Source organism: Polyodon spathula, chromosome 2 (assembly GCF_017654505.1).
Source record: "Polyodon spathula isolate WHYD16114869_AA chromosome 2, ASM1765450v1, whole genome shotgun sequence".
NCBI lineage: Eukaryota > Metazoa > Chordata > Actinopteri > Acipenseriformes > Polyodontidae > Polyodon > Polyodon spathula.
This window is the reverse complement of record NC_054535.1, coordinates 86,656,207-86,672,014: the sequence shown is the minus strand read 5'-3', so window position 1 is coordinate 86,672,014 and position 15,808 is coordinate 86,656,207. Positions and strand designations below refer to the sequence as shown.

General features: G+C 36.4%; 1 protein-coding gene across 1 annotated transcript in view; it reads left to right on the top strand.

The window, feature by feature from the left end:
* Positions 1-2,890, top strand: part of st8sia4 (ST8 alpha-N-acetyl-neuraminide alpha-2,8-sialyltransferase 4) — a 30,954-nt gene extending 28,064 nt beyond the window's left edge. The window contains exon 5 of the mRNA XM_041233192.1: positions 835-2,890. Coding sequence (XP_041089126.1) covers positions 835-1,117 — 283 coding nt within the window. The 3' untranslated portion in view covers positions 1,118-2,890. The remainder of the gene's footprint in view (positions 1-834) is intronic.
* Positions 2,891-15,808: the final 12,918 nt, after the last annotated feature.

The window sequence follows — 15,808 nt, the reverse complement described above, 5'->3', positions numbered from 1 at the left end:
GAAGTAATGTTAAAACTGTACAATGCATTAGTAAGACCTCATCTAGAATACTGTGTTCTGTTCTGGTCACCTCGCTACAAAAAGGATATTGTTGCTCTAGAAAGAGTGCAAAGAGCAACCAGAATTATTCCAGGTTTAAAAGGCATGTCATATGCAGACAGGCTAAAAGAATTGAATCTATCCAGTCTTGAACAAAGAAGACTATGCGGCGATCTGATTCAAGCATTCAGAATTCTAAAAGGTATTGACAATGTCGACCCAAGGGACTACTTTGACCTGAAAAAAGAAACAAGGACCAGGGATCACAAATGGAGATTAGATAAAGCGGCATTCAGAACAGAAAATAGGAGGCACTTTTTTTACACACAGAACTGTGGGAACCAACTCCCCAGTATTGCTGCTGAAGATGACACCCTGGGATCCTTCAAGAAACTGCTTGATGAGATCCTGGGATCAATAAGCTATTAACAACCAAACGAGCAAGATGGAACAAATGCCTCCTCTTGTTTGTAAACTTTCTTATGTATATTTCTGTTTGGTTTGATTTTCATGCTTCACAAATCTCATACAGAACCTACTGGTCTCTCCTAACTCACCTCACCTCTGGGCTAAAAGCATCTGCTAAATAAGTAATTAATACTAGACCTTGGTTTTATGTCTCATCCGAAGGACAGAGCAGAAAGAGGTTAAGTGACTTGCTCAGCGAGTCAGTGGTTGAGCTCGGATTGAACTGAGAACCTCCTGGTAACAAGCACCTTTCTTTAACCACTGGACCACACCATGCCTCCTATAGTGACCCTGTATATTGATTTATGTTTTATCTTTGTTTTACAGATACTGGTTGACAAATAAAATCAACATCAAGCGACCCAGTACTGGACTTCTGATGTACACCATGGCCACCCGCTTTTGTGATGAGATTCATCTTTATGGCTTCTGGCCATTTCCAAAGGATTCCCATGGAAAACCGGTTAAATACCATTACTATGATGAACTCAAGTACCGCTATTTCTCAAATGCAAGCCCCCATAGGATGCCACTGGAATTTAAAACCTTAAAGATGTTACACAATAAAGGTGCACTGAAATTGACAACTTCCAAGTGTGCACAGCCTTGAAGTGTATTTTTGGGATCTGTGCTCAGCCCCAGTGGTGGAAGTCTTAACCAGCCATTACTAGGCAATAGAAGGCTTAGCTTATTAACTGTGATGCTGTTGTTGGAAGGAGGTTTTTGAGAAGTGCTGACAGCTAAAATGAAGATAAAAAAACATAAGTGAATGTAAAAATAAAAGTGCCAAGATGTCGTGGAACACAATTGAGTGTTTAGCTGTTTAGGTATCTGAATTTTAAAAATAAAAGTGCTTATGGACCGATTGAAGTGAAGTGGTTGTCAAAATGAAACACAAACTTAAAAAGGCTGCTTGTCAGCTGTCTGTTTGAGGAAAGCGTATGGAAAAATAATGCCTGACAATCTTCAGAAGGTCAAAACGATATGCTGTCAGCTAGCTATCAATTGCAGTACACAGTCTTCTTGTTATGAATGGTGGCAGACTCAGAACCTCTGGCGGGCTGAACATATGTGATGCCAGCAAGAGCTTTGTGGCAGTGGCCCTAAGCAACTGTTCAAGAGTGAGCGTGATTTGTGTGGCAAACCTTTCACTGGATAAAACAAAGTCACACAAGTCCCTTTGTGTGCTTCATGCACCATGGCTATACACATCCATACACCTGTCAAAGAGTGTATCAGGTGTGCTGGCATGGTGCAATAAAACCACTGAAGAAGTCACAGGTCACAAACTATTTAGACATATTGCAAAATCAGTTTAGGATGTTTTAAATCAAAACAGGTGCCCTTAATGTTGGTACCAAAGATTCTACTGGTTGTTATAGACATCAAAACTATATACTGTGTGAAAAAGTTTAATACTGTAATGTTGTGATACTTAGCAGCCTCAGGGCTAAATTATTTTTCTACTTGTATTTATGGGGGTGAAATGATTACCAGTAATCTAATGATGCTGCTTATCTCTCAACAAACCTCTTTTGACTGAAGTCATTGTTACTTTAGAAATGTAGACAGTAAAATGGTATTATAGAAATGTAATTTTATATGAATATAGCATTTCCCACTACCAGTAGAATGTTCCAGTTGGCTCATGCAACCACAGCAGTGAGAAATACAGTGAAATGTGATATGAGAGTGCCTCACAATTAAAGCTCTTGTATAATTTCTCTGTCAATGAAATGGTTTCTAAGCCCAGGACAAAGCTGTCCAAGTAAAACACAAGTACTGTGGGTTTGTTCACAGCACTTTTATTTATTTATTTAATTTATTTATGTAAGCCTGTTTTCACATGCTAAAAAGTTTTTTTTTTTTTTTTTTCCATGGTTACCAATATGTTGATTGCACAGAGGTTTCTACAAATGTCTATACCACCTTGAACTGTTTTATTATTATTATTATTATTATTATTATTATTATTATTATTATTATTAGTAGTATTAAAAATGAAGGTGCGGTGCAGTATTGTATATACAGAACTCACACAGCAACTTAAAAACATATGAGTCTTTGTTCTGGGCTCTGGGCATTCTTACACTGGCTTATTGAACCCGTCTTTTATTTTTGTCACAGAGACAAGAAATTATTAATTTCATGTCAGGTTGTGTTATTGTTTTTTGTGATACAGATGTATATACATCTGTGATGTATATGGCTAGAGTAATTTGTAATATTTGGACAAATACCGACTTTAAGGTACTGAATGTTGTTTGTTTGTATTGTTTTGAAAAACATTTGATACTGATTGTTTTAATACATGTACAGTTATGAATTTTATGAGTTTAGCTTTCTTTTGTAAATTATATGTTAAAGTAATATTTCTATGTGACAGTGGAAAAAAATACAATTTAAGAAAGACTATTAAATGTGATTCTCTTTATTATCATTAAAGGAAAGTAGAGTTAGAAAGTCTTGTGTAGGGCAGAAATAAGTTATTTTCTGAACCAAATGTGGTCTAAAAACAAACAAACAAAAAATATGGATATTCATGAAGTTATCATCAAGTAGCCTAGGTTAAGTAGAGTAAATGGCGTAAATATAAAATATTTTGACCTATATATTTGGCTGGCACTTCTGACATGACTCAAAGTATTTTAATTTTAAAACATAAAATCTGGTAATACATTAGGTTAAAGTTCTTAGTTTCCATGTTCCATTTTCCAGGTCACTTCACATCAGCAGCAAAACATGTTACTGAATGTAAGCTCGTCAGTCAGTAGGGCAACCAGCTGGTTGGTTGATGACTGAAAAGAAGCAATTGAAGGGGTGAGAACAATTGCACCCTCAACATGAAATAACTAAGGAAGTGCAATTCTGTCTGAAAGCATAGCTTGCTACTCCAATACCAGATACCATGTTTTAAATTACCAATACAGGTTAAGTGAAAATGTCTGGAATTACTTCTTTAGCTACAATTACTTTAAGGCTCATATATGATGCATTGCTGTAATAGAAAGGCTTGCAGTAATTAGAGTACTGCTTGCAGGTTGTGGAATGTAGAAAGATGTAATTTCCGACATAACGAAGCAGGACAACGACACAAATGTAGAAACAGTGCTTTTGATGCTCAGCAACAAACAATAGAATATTTTTTTGTCCTAAGGATGTAAATGAAAACCAACCTGTCAATGGGCATTAAAAAACAGTCCAGGGACATCTCCCCCTTTGTGATAACTAAGGGGTTAAAGTTGTGTGTGTGTATGTGCGTGTGAGCAGGTGTGTGCGCGTGCCTGTGTGCGTGCGTGGATAGATAAAGCGGTGTTGGAATAATAATAAACAGTTCAGTTACCTGCAGCCTAGCCTGTTCGTGTCTTCTGTGACACATACTGGCGATGGGACAAGCAAACGGATAGCAAAAAAAAAAAAAGAAAGAAAACTCAGCACTCAAGCAAGCACTGTGAGATTGTTTCCCAATTTAGAACCAGACCGGCGACCGACAGCATTAACCCTATTCTACATCCTCCATTCACTACAGGTCAGTGCCACATAGGCCTTGCTACACGCAACAATAATGTGCCAGAGAGCCGAGAGTGAAACAGAATAGCCGCTGCCCCCTCGCATTCAAGGAAGAATATGGCAACAACCCACAAATAATTTTTATTTATTTATTTATTTATTTATTTTTTAATTAAAAAGCTCTGCAAATGTCCGTGATATTCTTTGAATGCTGGATGCAGAAGCAGCTGTCTCCTTTGTTTATGTCTGTGTTATCTCTGTAGTGCATGGGGCTATGAGATATGCTCTTTTTTTCAGCTCCTATCAGTCTCACTCGGCCATTAAAAGGTTTTCTCGGCTGGGAATGGCCCGGGCGGCTATGGACTTGAATTCACATTGACTATGCAGTCCCATTTATGGGGGATACTTTCCTGGTTGTGGTAGACGCCCACTCCAAGTGGCTGGATGTGTTACCAGTAAAGTCAGCCACTTCAGCTGCTACCATAGAGCACTTGCGACAGCTGTTCAGCATTCATGGCTTGCCACACACTGTTGTCTTGGCCAACGCTGCCATCTTCACAAATACAGAGTCTGAAGGCTTTCTGTCAGCTAATGGGATGCGTCACATCACCTCTGCACCTTACCACCCGGCCATGAATAGTTTGGTGGAGAGAGCAGTACAGACCATGAAGTCTTTGTTTAAAAAAATTAAGGAAGGCACACTGAAGACACACTTGTCCAGGTTTTTGGCTTCTTATCGCACAATGCCCCACTCGACAACTGGACTATCCCCAGCCGAAATGATGTTCGGCAGGCAAGTGAGAACCAGATGGGATCTACTTAAACCAGACATAAATGGTAGAGTCCTCCCTGGTCAAGAGTGGATGAAGCAGAGTCAGAGAGTCCAGAGGCCGGCTCGGGTGCTAGCCTCAGGGTCAGCTGTTTGGGTTAAGGACCTCACCAGGAAGGCAAAATGGTTACCTGGTTCCATTATCGACCCAACAGGACCTCTTTCTTATAAGGTTGATGTGGCCATGTCACTGTGTTCCATCTCTTGTTCAGGCAGGTGTCCAGTGTTGTTTCTAAGTTCGACCCAGCATCTAACAGCTTGCCTACAAAGTTGGTCCCAGTACTGCTGGAAGGTCCCAGCAACAGCCCAGTCACTTGTCGTGTTCAGCCTAGTCCAGCAACAGCTGGGTCTAACAGTTCTGTAATGGCCACAACATTGAACCCTGCACTAGTGATGCCAGAGCTTGCAGCAACACCCTTGCGCCATTCAGCAAGGGTTCGGAGAGTGCCCTTGCGCTACACATGCATGGGGGAAGGCAGCAGCAGGGCTGGTAGGTGACATAATCACATTCAAAGATACAAGCCCAATATACGCTCTTTGCAAAGGAGGTGGCTCTTTTTGTACAGCGGTATCAGCATTATGCTTTAGTGTGAGTGGTCCCGGGTTCGCGCCCGCCCTCCGTCTGCGTGCGGATTGCCTCGCCCTGTGTGAGGCGCCTCCCTGCGTTAACCTAGATCACTGCAATATGTTATTTTACAATGACTTTGATTTTATTACAAAGCCCAGACTAAAATGTCGGCTATATTGCATTGATTTCAATTTGCTGCATAAACTGCGTGTCTGGCTGTTGAAGAAGTAAGTGCTTGTAACTTATTCATTTTTACGATTCTGCAGCTGAAACAGCGTATGGGTATTTAATTCAAATATTTAGCAATATCTAAGAACCGACATGCACAAGATAGGCCTGTTCACATAAACGGAGATATTTAAATTTGAATTGCAAAAACAATTCAAAAAGTGGTTATGGTGGTGCTAGTGTTAAACCTGCTCTTAAGTATGGTTAGCCATGTCCCAGCTACAACTTGTAGCATTGTGCTATAAATAACATCAAGCTAAGGGAGCAGAGCAGAAACATACAGGATTTATTCAACTGGCGTTTTTGTTGTTAGGTAGATGACATTTTCGTCACTGGGCCAAAACAACATTTCCAAGTTAAAATAAGTAAAGACTAGCATGTCTTTGAAACCATATGTGGCACTACACTTAAGTTTCAAGATCAGCAGTGCAGAACTGTTTAAAGAAACAGACTGACACACTGAAAGAGTAGTGCTGCTGGTTGCAGTATAATTTAGTTTGACTGTCATTAGAGACTGCTGAACACTGTTGAAGAAGAATAAAGGCAATATTGCCTAGAATGAATACAGGCTGAATCGAAAGATATTTTTTTCCAGACAGTAGTTGTTTTAGATAGCACCAAAAAATACAGTTGTAAAATGATTTGATGATAGAAAAGCTACAATTTTGATTGATAGCATTCCGATACAGAAGCGACATGATACAATTTTTGCATTTCAATGTATGGCAGGGACATTTCTTAGAAACCATGGGGCCTTTAAACACGATTTAACACCTGACTACCTGGGATTATATATAATTTGAAAAAGGAAAACCGCTGTGCACCAACAGGAGCAAAATCAAAAAGAGAAAAGTAATGTATTACACAAAAAATGTGACTTATTGGTACAAACAAATCTATACACCAGGAAATTTTGGACTACAAGTCCGTCTTCAGCTTTTTCCAGCCAGCTGAAGAAGGACTTGGAGTCTGAAACGCACTGATATAATAGATTTTTCTTTAATTGATTATTTTAATTTTTGTGTACCTACTACCCTTTTATCTATGTGTGTGTGTGTGTCTCTCTCTCTCTCTCTCTCTCTCTCTCTCTCTCTCTCTCTCTATATATATATATATATATATATATATATATATATACACATATACTGTATATACATATATATAAATTCTAATCAAAGTGCAATAAAAAATGTAAATTCATCATTTATCATACAGTATATATGTGCAGATGGGACACCAAAATGTTATTTACTTCATCAGTATACTATGCAAATACTTTATAAAGGCTTTGCTTGAAGTCTTTTTCCATGTTTTTTTTTAGCAGTATTAGCCATTTTTCACACTACACCATTCAACCCCGGGTCGAGTAGCCATGAGTTCAGCCCTACCTGCATTCACATTTGCCTTGGGGGGGTGATATTCATACTGGGGTGACTCCCCTGTGAGTTCAGCTCTGCCTACAGGGCTGGACACGATCGTTTCACATTACATATTTTCATCCCAGGGCGGGCTGATAACCCTTGCCACTCAACATTTGTTTTGTGGCTACTGTCATGCACGTTTTCAACCCAAGATGAGCGTAACCCTGTTGTATTCACATTTAATTTTTCAACCGGAGGCGAATGTTTCGTCCTGGGTTGAAAATTCTCAACCTTAGTCTCTGGCAGGGTTGAACAGGCAAGTGTGAAAAGCTCTATAGACAGCATTACTGTACTGTGGCATTGGCACTCCTTGTGAGCAGCTATGTGATACATTCTATAAAGAAATACAATTAGCAACAGACCTTCACAAAACCCTTTAAGTCCTATAGTAAAGCTCTTACTGAACAATAAGAAATTACACCCTTATATGATTTCTTATTATTGTATATAACATGATTCACAGTTTTACAGTACACCAAAATGCTACACAATCTTACACTCAAGGATCGTGAGTGTGACAAGGGTACAGTATGAATATACTGGTCCTTGAGGAGTTGCAAGTCAGCTGAAGGAGATGTCTGTCCAAAACAATCTGGGAAAGGGGAGCTTGGTCTTTTTTAAAGGTAGTGGGCTCCTCTCCCATGGTAAGCTCCCAAAAAGAGCATACTATAGCAATGATAAAAGCTGTGTGGGAAATTCCAGAATGCTTTGCAGTTGATAGGTTGATTTCTGTATAAGGTCATGATACAAAAGAAGCTGTAATGTTCTGAGGAGTTCAGTCACGTCATTTGAAGAAGACATTCCACAGCATGTGCTTCTCTTCCCTTTCAATTTGGTATATTTTGAAATAACATTCTATTTCAGTGATCTACATACACGCAAGTCTTGATCTTACTGGTCTAAAATTCGACACAAGGCTGCCTTTCACTGGCGTGGGAATATGAAGACAGAGCAGTCGTATCTAAATCTGTTGCTGTTCAGATCCTAAGATCAAAATGCATGTATCTGAATTTCTGAAGTTTAGCACAATACATTTGCACAAAATTTTTCCATTGTCACACAGTTTTCCCATGCATGTTTCATGGCTTACCATGATTTGCCATGTTTTTTTTTTAATGCTTTGCCATAGCTCTGTGAGCTTTACAATGCTTACCTATACTGCTTTCACTATGATCTACTGCACTTTGCTATGCTTATACCATGACACACTTTTATAAGGGCAAAAGAGTGGTAAAGGTAAACTACACATTTTTTTCTATGTATGTTTGGAGATCATCTAACCCACCTGTGAATGTACCTGTTTGTAGATTGAGATTCTAAATTGTTTCACTGTTACAGACACCGAATGACCCAGGAGATGTTTATAGACTACCAAATTGTTATTTACAATTTTTTTATTATACCTTTTTAATGGAAGGACGATACACTGAGCATCACATAATATTCATGAATGATCATAAGAAATAATGCTGTTTCCATATGTTTTCATCATGATTGTCAAGACTAAAAAGTGGGTCAGTTTGAAAATATTTTGTTAAATAATAAATGCAATTTAATTGAATTTAAATTGCATCAAAAATAGTAGAGATAAAATGGGCAGACGCTTTTAAAATGGTGATTAAAGTAGTCGGTGTGTGTCTAATACATATTGCCTGAGTGCAGTGACTTTTGATATGGTTTGTTTCTGCCAAAGTATCTAAAGAATTATTGTAGCTAAATTCATCCCCCATCAGACTGCCATGACAACACACAACATGCACAAAATTAGTTTTTAAACCCGGTTTCTATCAACCTGTTTGTTGAGTCTCCTCTTCCTGGTGATGAAAATGTCAGTATAAAAATGGAATCTATAAACTACAGAAAAATAATAAGGGAATTCTGATATTGTTATTAAGCTCATTCGTAATATGTGCTTATTACTTTTTAAATTTAGAAATCTTATCACAATTGCTCAAATATTGCTTTATTCGCTTTCTAATTGAGTCTGGGTAAGGTGCCTGTCTTGTATTCAGGCTGCATGTAGAATCTTGTTGCCACATTCTCTTTCACCAAAGACCTTTGTTACATAGGTGTATTTATAGGAGTCAGGAAACTTGATTAGCAGCAGCTGTTCACTTGATGACACTGACTTACTACAATACAGACCCGTTGACTGAGCTTACCTGTGTCCACACGGCTATCATGAATGAGAAACTGTCAACCTAGAACAAAAGAGCAGATCTTGAACACATTTCAAAGCACCTTAACAGACTATATCACAAAATGCATACACAATAGTTGAGTAACTGAAATAAAAATGACTTACAAACATTATAAAAGGTTAATACAAAGTGCAGGTCTAAAGAAGAACTGTCAGCTACTTAATACTTGGAGTAAAAGAAAGTTTCCCAATCAAGACGATCATTGTAACGGTAGAAAGGCTGTATGCCATCTGGGACCGCATCCTGGCAGTGTTAATAATTTAATTTCTTACAGTAAATTAGGGTTCATGGTGTTCATTTTTTGGGTTGTAATCAGTCTGGGCCTGAGTCTGCACTGTTGGTCGAGGCAGTGTGGTCCAGTGGTTAAAGTCCAAGGTTTGTAACCAGAAGGTCACCAGTTGAAATTCCACCACTGACTGACTCACTGTGTGACCCTAACTAATCACTTAACCACCTTGTGCTCCATCCAGCGGATGGGATTGTTAAATCAATGTCCTATTGTAAGTGACTCTGTATATAATGTACAGTTCACAGCCTACCTCTGGAAAGCCATTTTTGATTGTGGTCCAAATGAAAGGTGTTATATAAAGATTATTATAGATTATTACTATAATTCATTCTTGAAATGATCAAACTCAAAATATTTTACCAACAGATTTTACAAAAAGCATGTTTGTTTTAGTTTCAAGATCGAATCTTTATAGATAATGAATCAAGCCTATTTACAAAAGATAGCAGGCTTTCGAAAGTCAAATTTGAGCCATCGGCATGTCAAATAAAACTCCTATCACTGAAAGAAGCAGAGTGCCTTTAAACCTTAAGTGTGCCATTATACCATGTCAGCCAGCCCCTTGGATTGCCTTAACGCTCTTATAAAACGAATATAAAATTAACACAGCAAATCTTTCCAATGACAGTAAATACCACTACACACAAGAAAATAATTCCAGTGAAAAGTAAACATTTGTTTGTGTTTTATTTTAATAAATGAACATCAGTTTATTCATAAATATAATAAATATTGATTAAAATGTGCATTAAGTAAATAATTTCTGTACATCACTTATATTAACATATTACAATTTAATTAGTCAACATACATATTTAAACTTAGTAAATTACATAAATACATCTGATAAAACTTCAATTATATTAATTATAGATCAGTGATTTTCACTTGAAAATTGGCAGATAATGCGCTGTTTGAAAAACTGGCAAGCTGCAGGTGAAAGCAGTGGCGTCTGTGTGATGAGGCTTGCTTTTTTTTTTTTTATGAGCTTCTCCAGCTCTGCTGTTGTTACTGGAGGATGGTGTGATGTTCTGTCTTTTCCACTTTGTCTTTGTTTTTTAATTACTGTTCAACTCATCATTAGAAAGTACGTAAATGTAAGTCTACCTTTTTCTTGGAGAGTTTCGTAGGATATTCACCACCCATTTAGAAGCCTTTATTGTGTGTGTGTGTTTTTTTTAAATTTATTTATTTTTTATTATTTCTTTCCGTCAAGTTTGAGTTGATTCAGTTCTGGTTCCGTTATTTTCTTTTAACATTTTTAGATTTACTGGTATTTTGTCCGGATCAGGAAATTAATCTTAATACCATTCTTCAACAGTTTTTCCATTAAAAGGCTTACAATTTAATTCTGGGTCTGACAATTTATGTAAGTTAGTGGTTATTTAAGTAATAATACCCGACAGGTTGTGTGTTATCGTGAGATATCATCACGCCTTGGGTGCCAAGAAGTGATGATATCTGATGATAACACGCAGACCCTGGATTGTATTATTAATATTATTAAATGGGTCTATGAGTGTGTTGCTGTTGCTAAATAAAGAGCATTTTTAACTTTTTTATATCATTTTTATTTTGTTTAACCTTCCACTGAGAGAAAAAGTAGCTCCACAGTAACACACATTGTTAGCTGAACAATAAAACATTTGATTTTAAACCGTTTTGTATAATATTTTCTTTTTTGGTGCTTCAATAATAGTTTCTTGTTTAGGCTTTGTAGATATTGAACTGGATGTTGCCATTCATTATTTCAACATGTATGTTTGGGTTTTGTCCAGTAGAAGGCGCTGCTACTGTTGCTGCTGCTGCTGCTGTTGTGACATTTTGTTTTTAAATCAATGTCAATGTTCTTTTCAGTTAGCCAGTCACAGAAAACTATCATAGCCCATTTTGTCTGGCGCTTTGTTCCTCAGTTGTATTCATTTCTAGATTGTCTAAATCTGCTTCATTTACCTCAGTATGTTGAGATGTTGACATTTTCTTTTCTTTTTCAATGTTTTCAGCTGCTGAAATTTTGTAGTTAATCCCAGGGATTGCTGTCATATTGATTGACTCAACTGGTTTTGTTTACCCAGGTTTACAGCTACAGTTGGTGTATTGGTTTTGTTTACTGTGATGAGGCCTCTTCAGAGAAAGAAGTTCCATACTCTTGTGTTATCACTAGATATCTAAGGCAAGGGAGAAGGTCTTAGCCAATCAAAATCTAGTATTTTTGCCAATTGTTTTTACCCATTTAAGAATTATATATATTAAATGTTATATAATTACGACAGGCAAATGGTGGAGGAATTTGAATCAAAGGTGATGTGTCTGTTGAAAGGTTGTGTGGGATTAACATTTGGCTGATAGTACGCAGCTAACCAATCAGAGAGCAGGATTTTTCCAAGCAGGTTTATAATCAATATTGAAACATTTAAAGAACACTTTCTTGGCACCAATAATGATTTGTTCACAATGGATACAGTACTGTTTTGTAACCTGATAGCTCATTATCATCATCATCAAACTTAAATTAAAATGGTTTATTCAGTATTTTCAAATGTGATCTATCATCGCTAGAGGCACACTGATTGGTTTATTAAATCTATCCAGAACCACCATCATAGCATTGACTCGTTTTGTATTCTGATTTGTACGAATGCACCTCATCGCTAGAAAATGTGCATCTGTTTCTCTTGCTACAATAAATTGGAAATTGTTCGAGCTCTTGAAAAAAACCAGAATCAGACACAAGTTGCTGAGTAATTTGGTTTTTCCCATTCTGGTGAGTTGCTTCACCATTCTGTTAAATAATGTGCATGCCTTGTTTATTGCTGCTGCATTTCTTAACGCGTGTAGAGGTGCTGTGTTAATTTGGTTTGACAGTTTCTTTATTAACGTTAGTTTGTCTACGTTATTAATATAGTTTATTAACACTTGCCTATTGCTTTTCTTTTACTTATTCAGTTAATTTCATTGACTTATTCAGTTCATGCACATGCGTCATGACAAGTAATACATATTTAGTGATTGATTGATTTATATCGTGCCTGATGGCTAACTCAGTCTATTAGCGAACACTTCAGCTATAAGAACACTTCAGCTATAAGAACACTTCGGCTATAAGAACACTTCGGCTATAAGAACACTTCGCTTGCTTCCCAACGGGTACTCTCTTAGAGACTGCTATAATGCATTAACATAATGTGAAAAAAGTTTTCATAATTACAAATTAATTTCCACATAAACACCCATAATTTTATAATACAGAATTTTGGAACAGGTGACAGATGTATAAGTCAGCTGCTGGACTCAAGAGTCTGTTTACAGAAAACCAAATCTAACAGATTGTATCCAACAGAACATTTTCTTGGAGCAGCGGTAGGAATTTACAAGATAGAATAATAACAGTATTGTCTGCATTAAAACATAATACCATATGTAGCGCACAGAGGAAACTAATATACAACATAAACTAAATAATTGAGCCATTGGGCACTCAATATTTAACTGTTGTAATCTCAGATATAGTTCCAGAAATGTTTTATGAACTGCTTTCTGTTTGCACTTGGGTTGACATCTAAAATAAGAACACCATTCATTGACTGTCCCTGACAAACTACTTTAATGAACTTAAAACAATCTCAACAATAGCTTTATTAAAGTGCAATGCCTAATTGCCTCAGTAAGATGCATAGATAAACATTAAACATAGTGAGACTGATTTAGTTTCATTATTACTATATTCAGTTTTGTGAGCTAGCATCAATAATGTTTGGTGTGCCAAACCCTGTAATGCAACAACACTGTTGATTATATTTGTACTCTGTAGACAACCAGGGCCATTTGGGGCCAATAATAATAATATGGATGCTTAATTCCATTTTAACACATTAGCAAATTATGCTTTTATTTCATCTAACATTCTTCAAACAAAACAAACAAACATGCTTTCTGTTCGAAAATTAGAATTGTTTCCAGTACCGCATTTCAGCATTGCATCTGTATTTTGTTAGAAAATGCATTTTACTTTCATAGACATATTATAATATAATAATAACAGATACTTTGCTGAAGTTACCTAATGCCCCTTTCATGAATCAATTGATCATATGACATTACGATAAAATGATTATGTTTTCACTGAAATTAAACAGAAGAATATGAACAAAATGCAATATCAAAATAATGTGTACTTTAAACTGTAAATCTTTTTCTGATCTGAGTTATTTTTATGTTCATTTTAGCAGTTTTTTTCTATAGCAGAAGTAACATAGTGTCTAGACTTTAGTAAAAAAAAAATGACCCTAGGCTTAACTTTCAACAAAATAAACATGACACTTATTTTGTAAGTGTTTGAATATGATGTTAACTGGATTTTAAATGAGATGTGTTGCTCTTGTTACGACTGTGCATGTCTACCGCTGCATGTTGTTTGACGTCGGTGACTCCATCATAAGGAATTAAAGAAAATCCCTATTACAGACTTTAACATACTTTAAAAAAAAAAAAAAAAAAAAAGTTGAATACATCGCACAATATTACATGCATGGGTGTGGGTTTAGAAAACTCAAAGCAACTATCTAATTTTAAAAGAATACAGCACATCAAAATGTGAAACAACCCCAGTTCTTTCTTAACTCGGAAAGAGATTAAATAAAAATCGAAGCACACATCTTACAGGTAGACTGTATAATACTCTGCCCAACTCATCTTGTAACTCATCTTGTAGACAAAATGCAGGGCAGACAAAATCTTGGTTGAGCTAATGTAAATCTAAACTGGAAAGCATGCTGGGTACAAATGTCAGATATCACTACTAATGAAAACTGGAAGTCAAACTCATCACCTAAAATCCAGCAATGGCAAAATGTAATGCTTTACTATTTAAACATTGAAAAAGCTTGGCAGAAGATAAAAACAAAACATCTCAATTTGAAAACAAGGGGCAAGATGTTGGGGGAACTCCAGCTGTCCGATTCTTAGTTGAAAAAAAAAGTGGACGGTGACACAGTGCACCCCAACCCTGTACATATTCTGCTTTGTATTGTTTTGCATTTGTATTCTTATTTCAAACATATTGTTTAATTGGATAGGGTTAAACTACGGCAACCATGCTAACCCCATGCAGACTGTGACTCTCTCCAGATTGATTGATTAATTTGAAGATGGTCACATGTATATAAACCTGCAACTTTGGCTGATCAGGGAGTGTGTGTTCGAAGGTGGAACGAGGGTCGGGAGGTAAAGCAACACAAAGTAAACAATTGCTAAGCGTGCTGGTTATACGCGTACGATACTTGTTTGGTTTAGTTTCATGCTTGTTTTGTTTATCTGTTTTGGCCAACGTGCCTTTTATTTTAAGTGTTCTGTTTTATTTAAACCTGCTATCTTTTCTTTGATTGTTTGTTTGCTGTGTTCCTCATTTTGGAAATGTATAATAATGAGTTACTGTCCCCATGATATATAATGGTTTTGCTTATAAGTGCAGAGGTCCAAATACCCTGTAATGTCATGCTCTATGAATTATACAGGTGAGCTGTGGTTGAAGTTTATAAAAGGGCAGAGAAAATAAAATTAAGCTTCAAATTATAAAAAAAAAAGATTGGCGTGCACCTTTACGACCTGGATTGTACGAGTTCTAACAGTGTAAGAACCCACAGTAATATTTTCACGTTGCATTGTTACCTAAGTATTAACTTTCTTCAAATGCAGTATGAAAATAGGTATATCATATGAAATGTTATAAACTGCATAACAGAAAATAAAACAAATGAAAGATAGTAATCTGGATTATACAATTATATAATTGTCATATTCAGCAGTTACAAAAATACTGGCAACGACACAGTGCTGTCCATTTTTGTTATCTAAAAGCTATCAGAACTTTAAGTTCAGCATCAACCATGACATCAACCATACCATTGTTGAGATTTGACAGTGCTTTTTTCTCGTAAATCTGTACAGTTGATATCTCCTGCTTTGAAAAAAAGTACCTTTTTCCCTCATTTCATTGAAAATCATGTAAAAAATAAAGGTTGACCATGAATAGAAAACTGTAGCTATACTTTTTTTTACCTTTTACAATAGGAATAAAGCAGTATATTACAGAGTTATAGAACTGTCCTAGGCTATCAATGGATTATATTCACATTTGTAGTGCTTAAAGACCTTGACTTTCCACCTTGAAAAGTTCAATTCAATGTGTACCAATATTCCCGCAAACACAAACAGTTTTACAATTGTCTAAAAATAAAATTAAAAAATGGTGAGCGA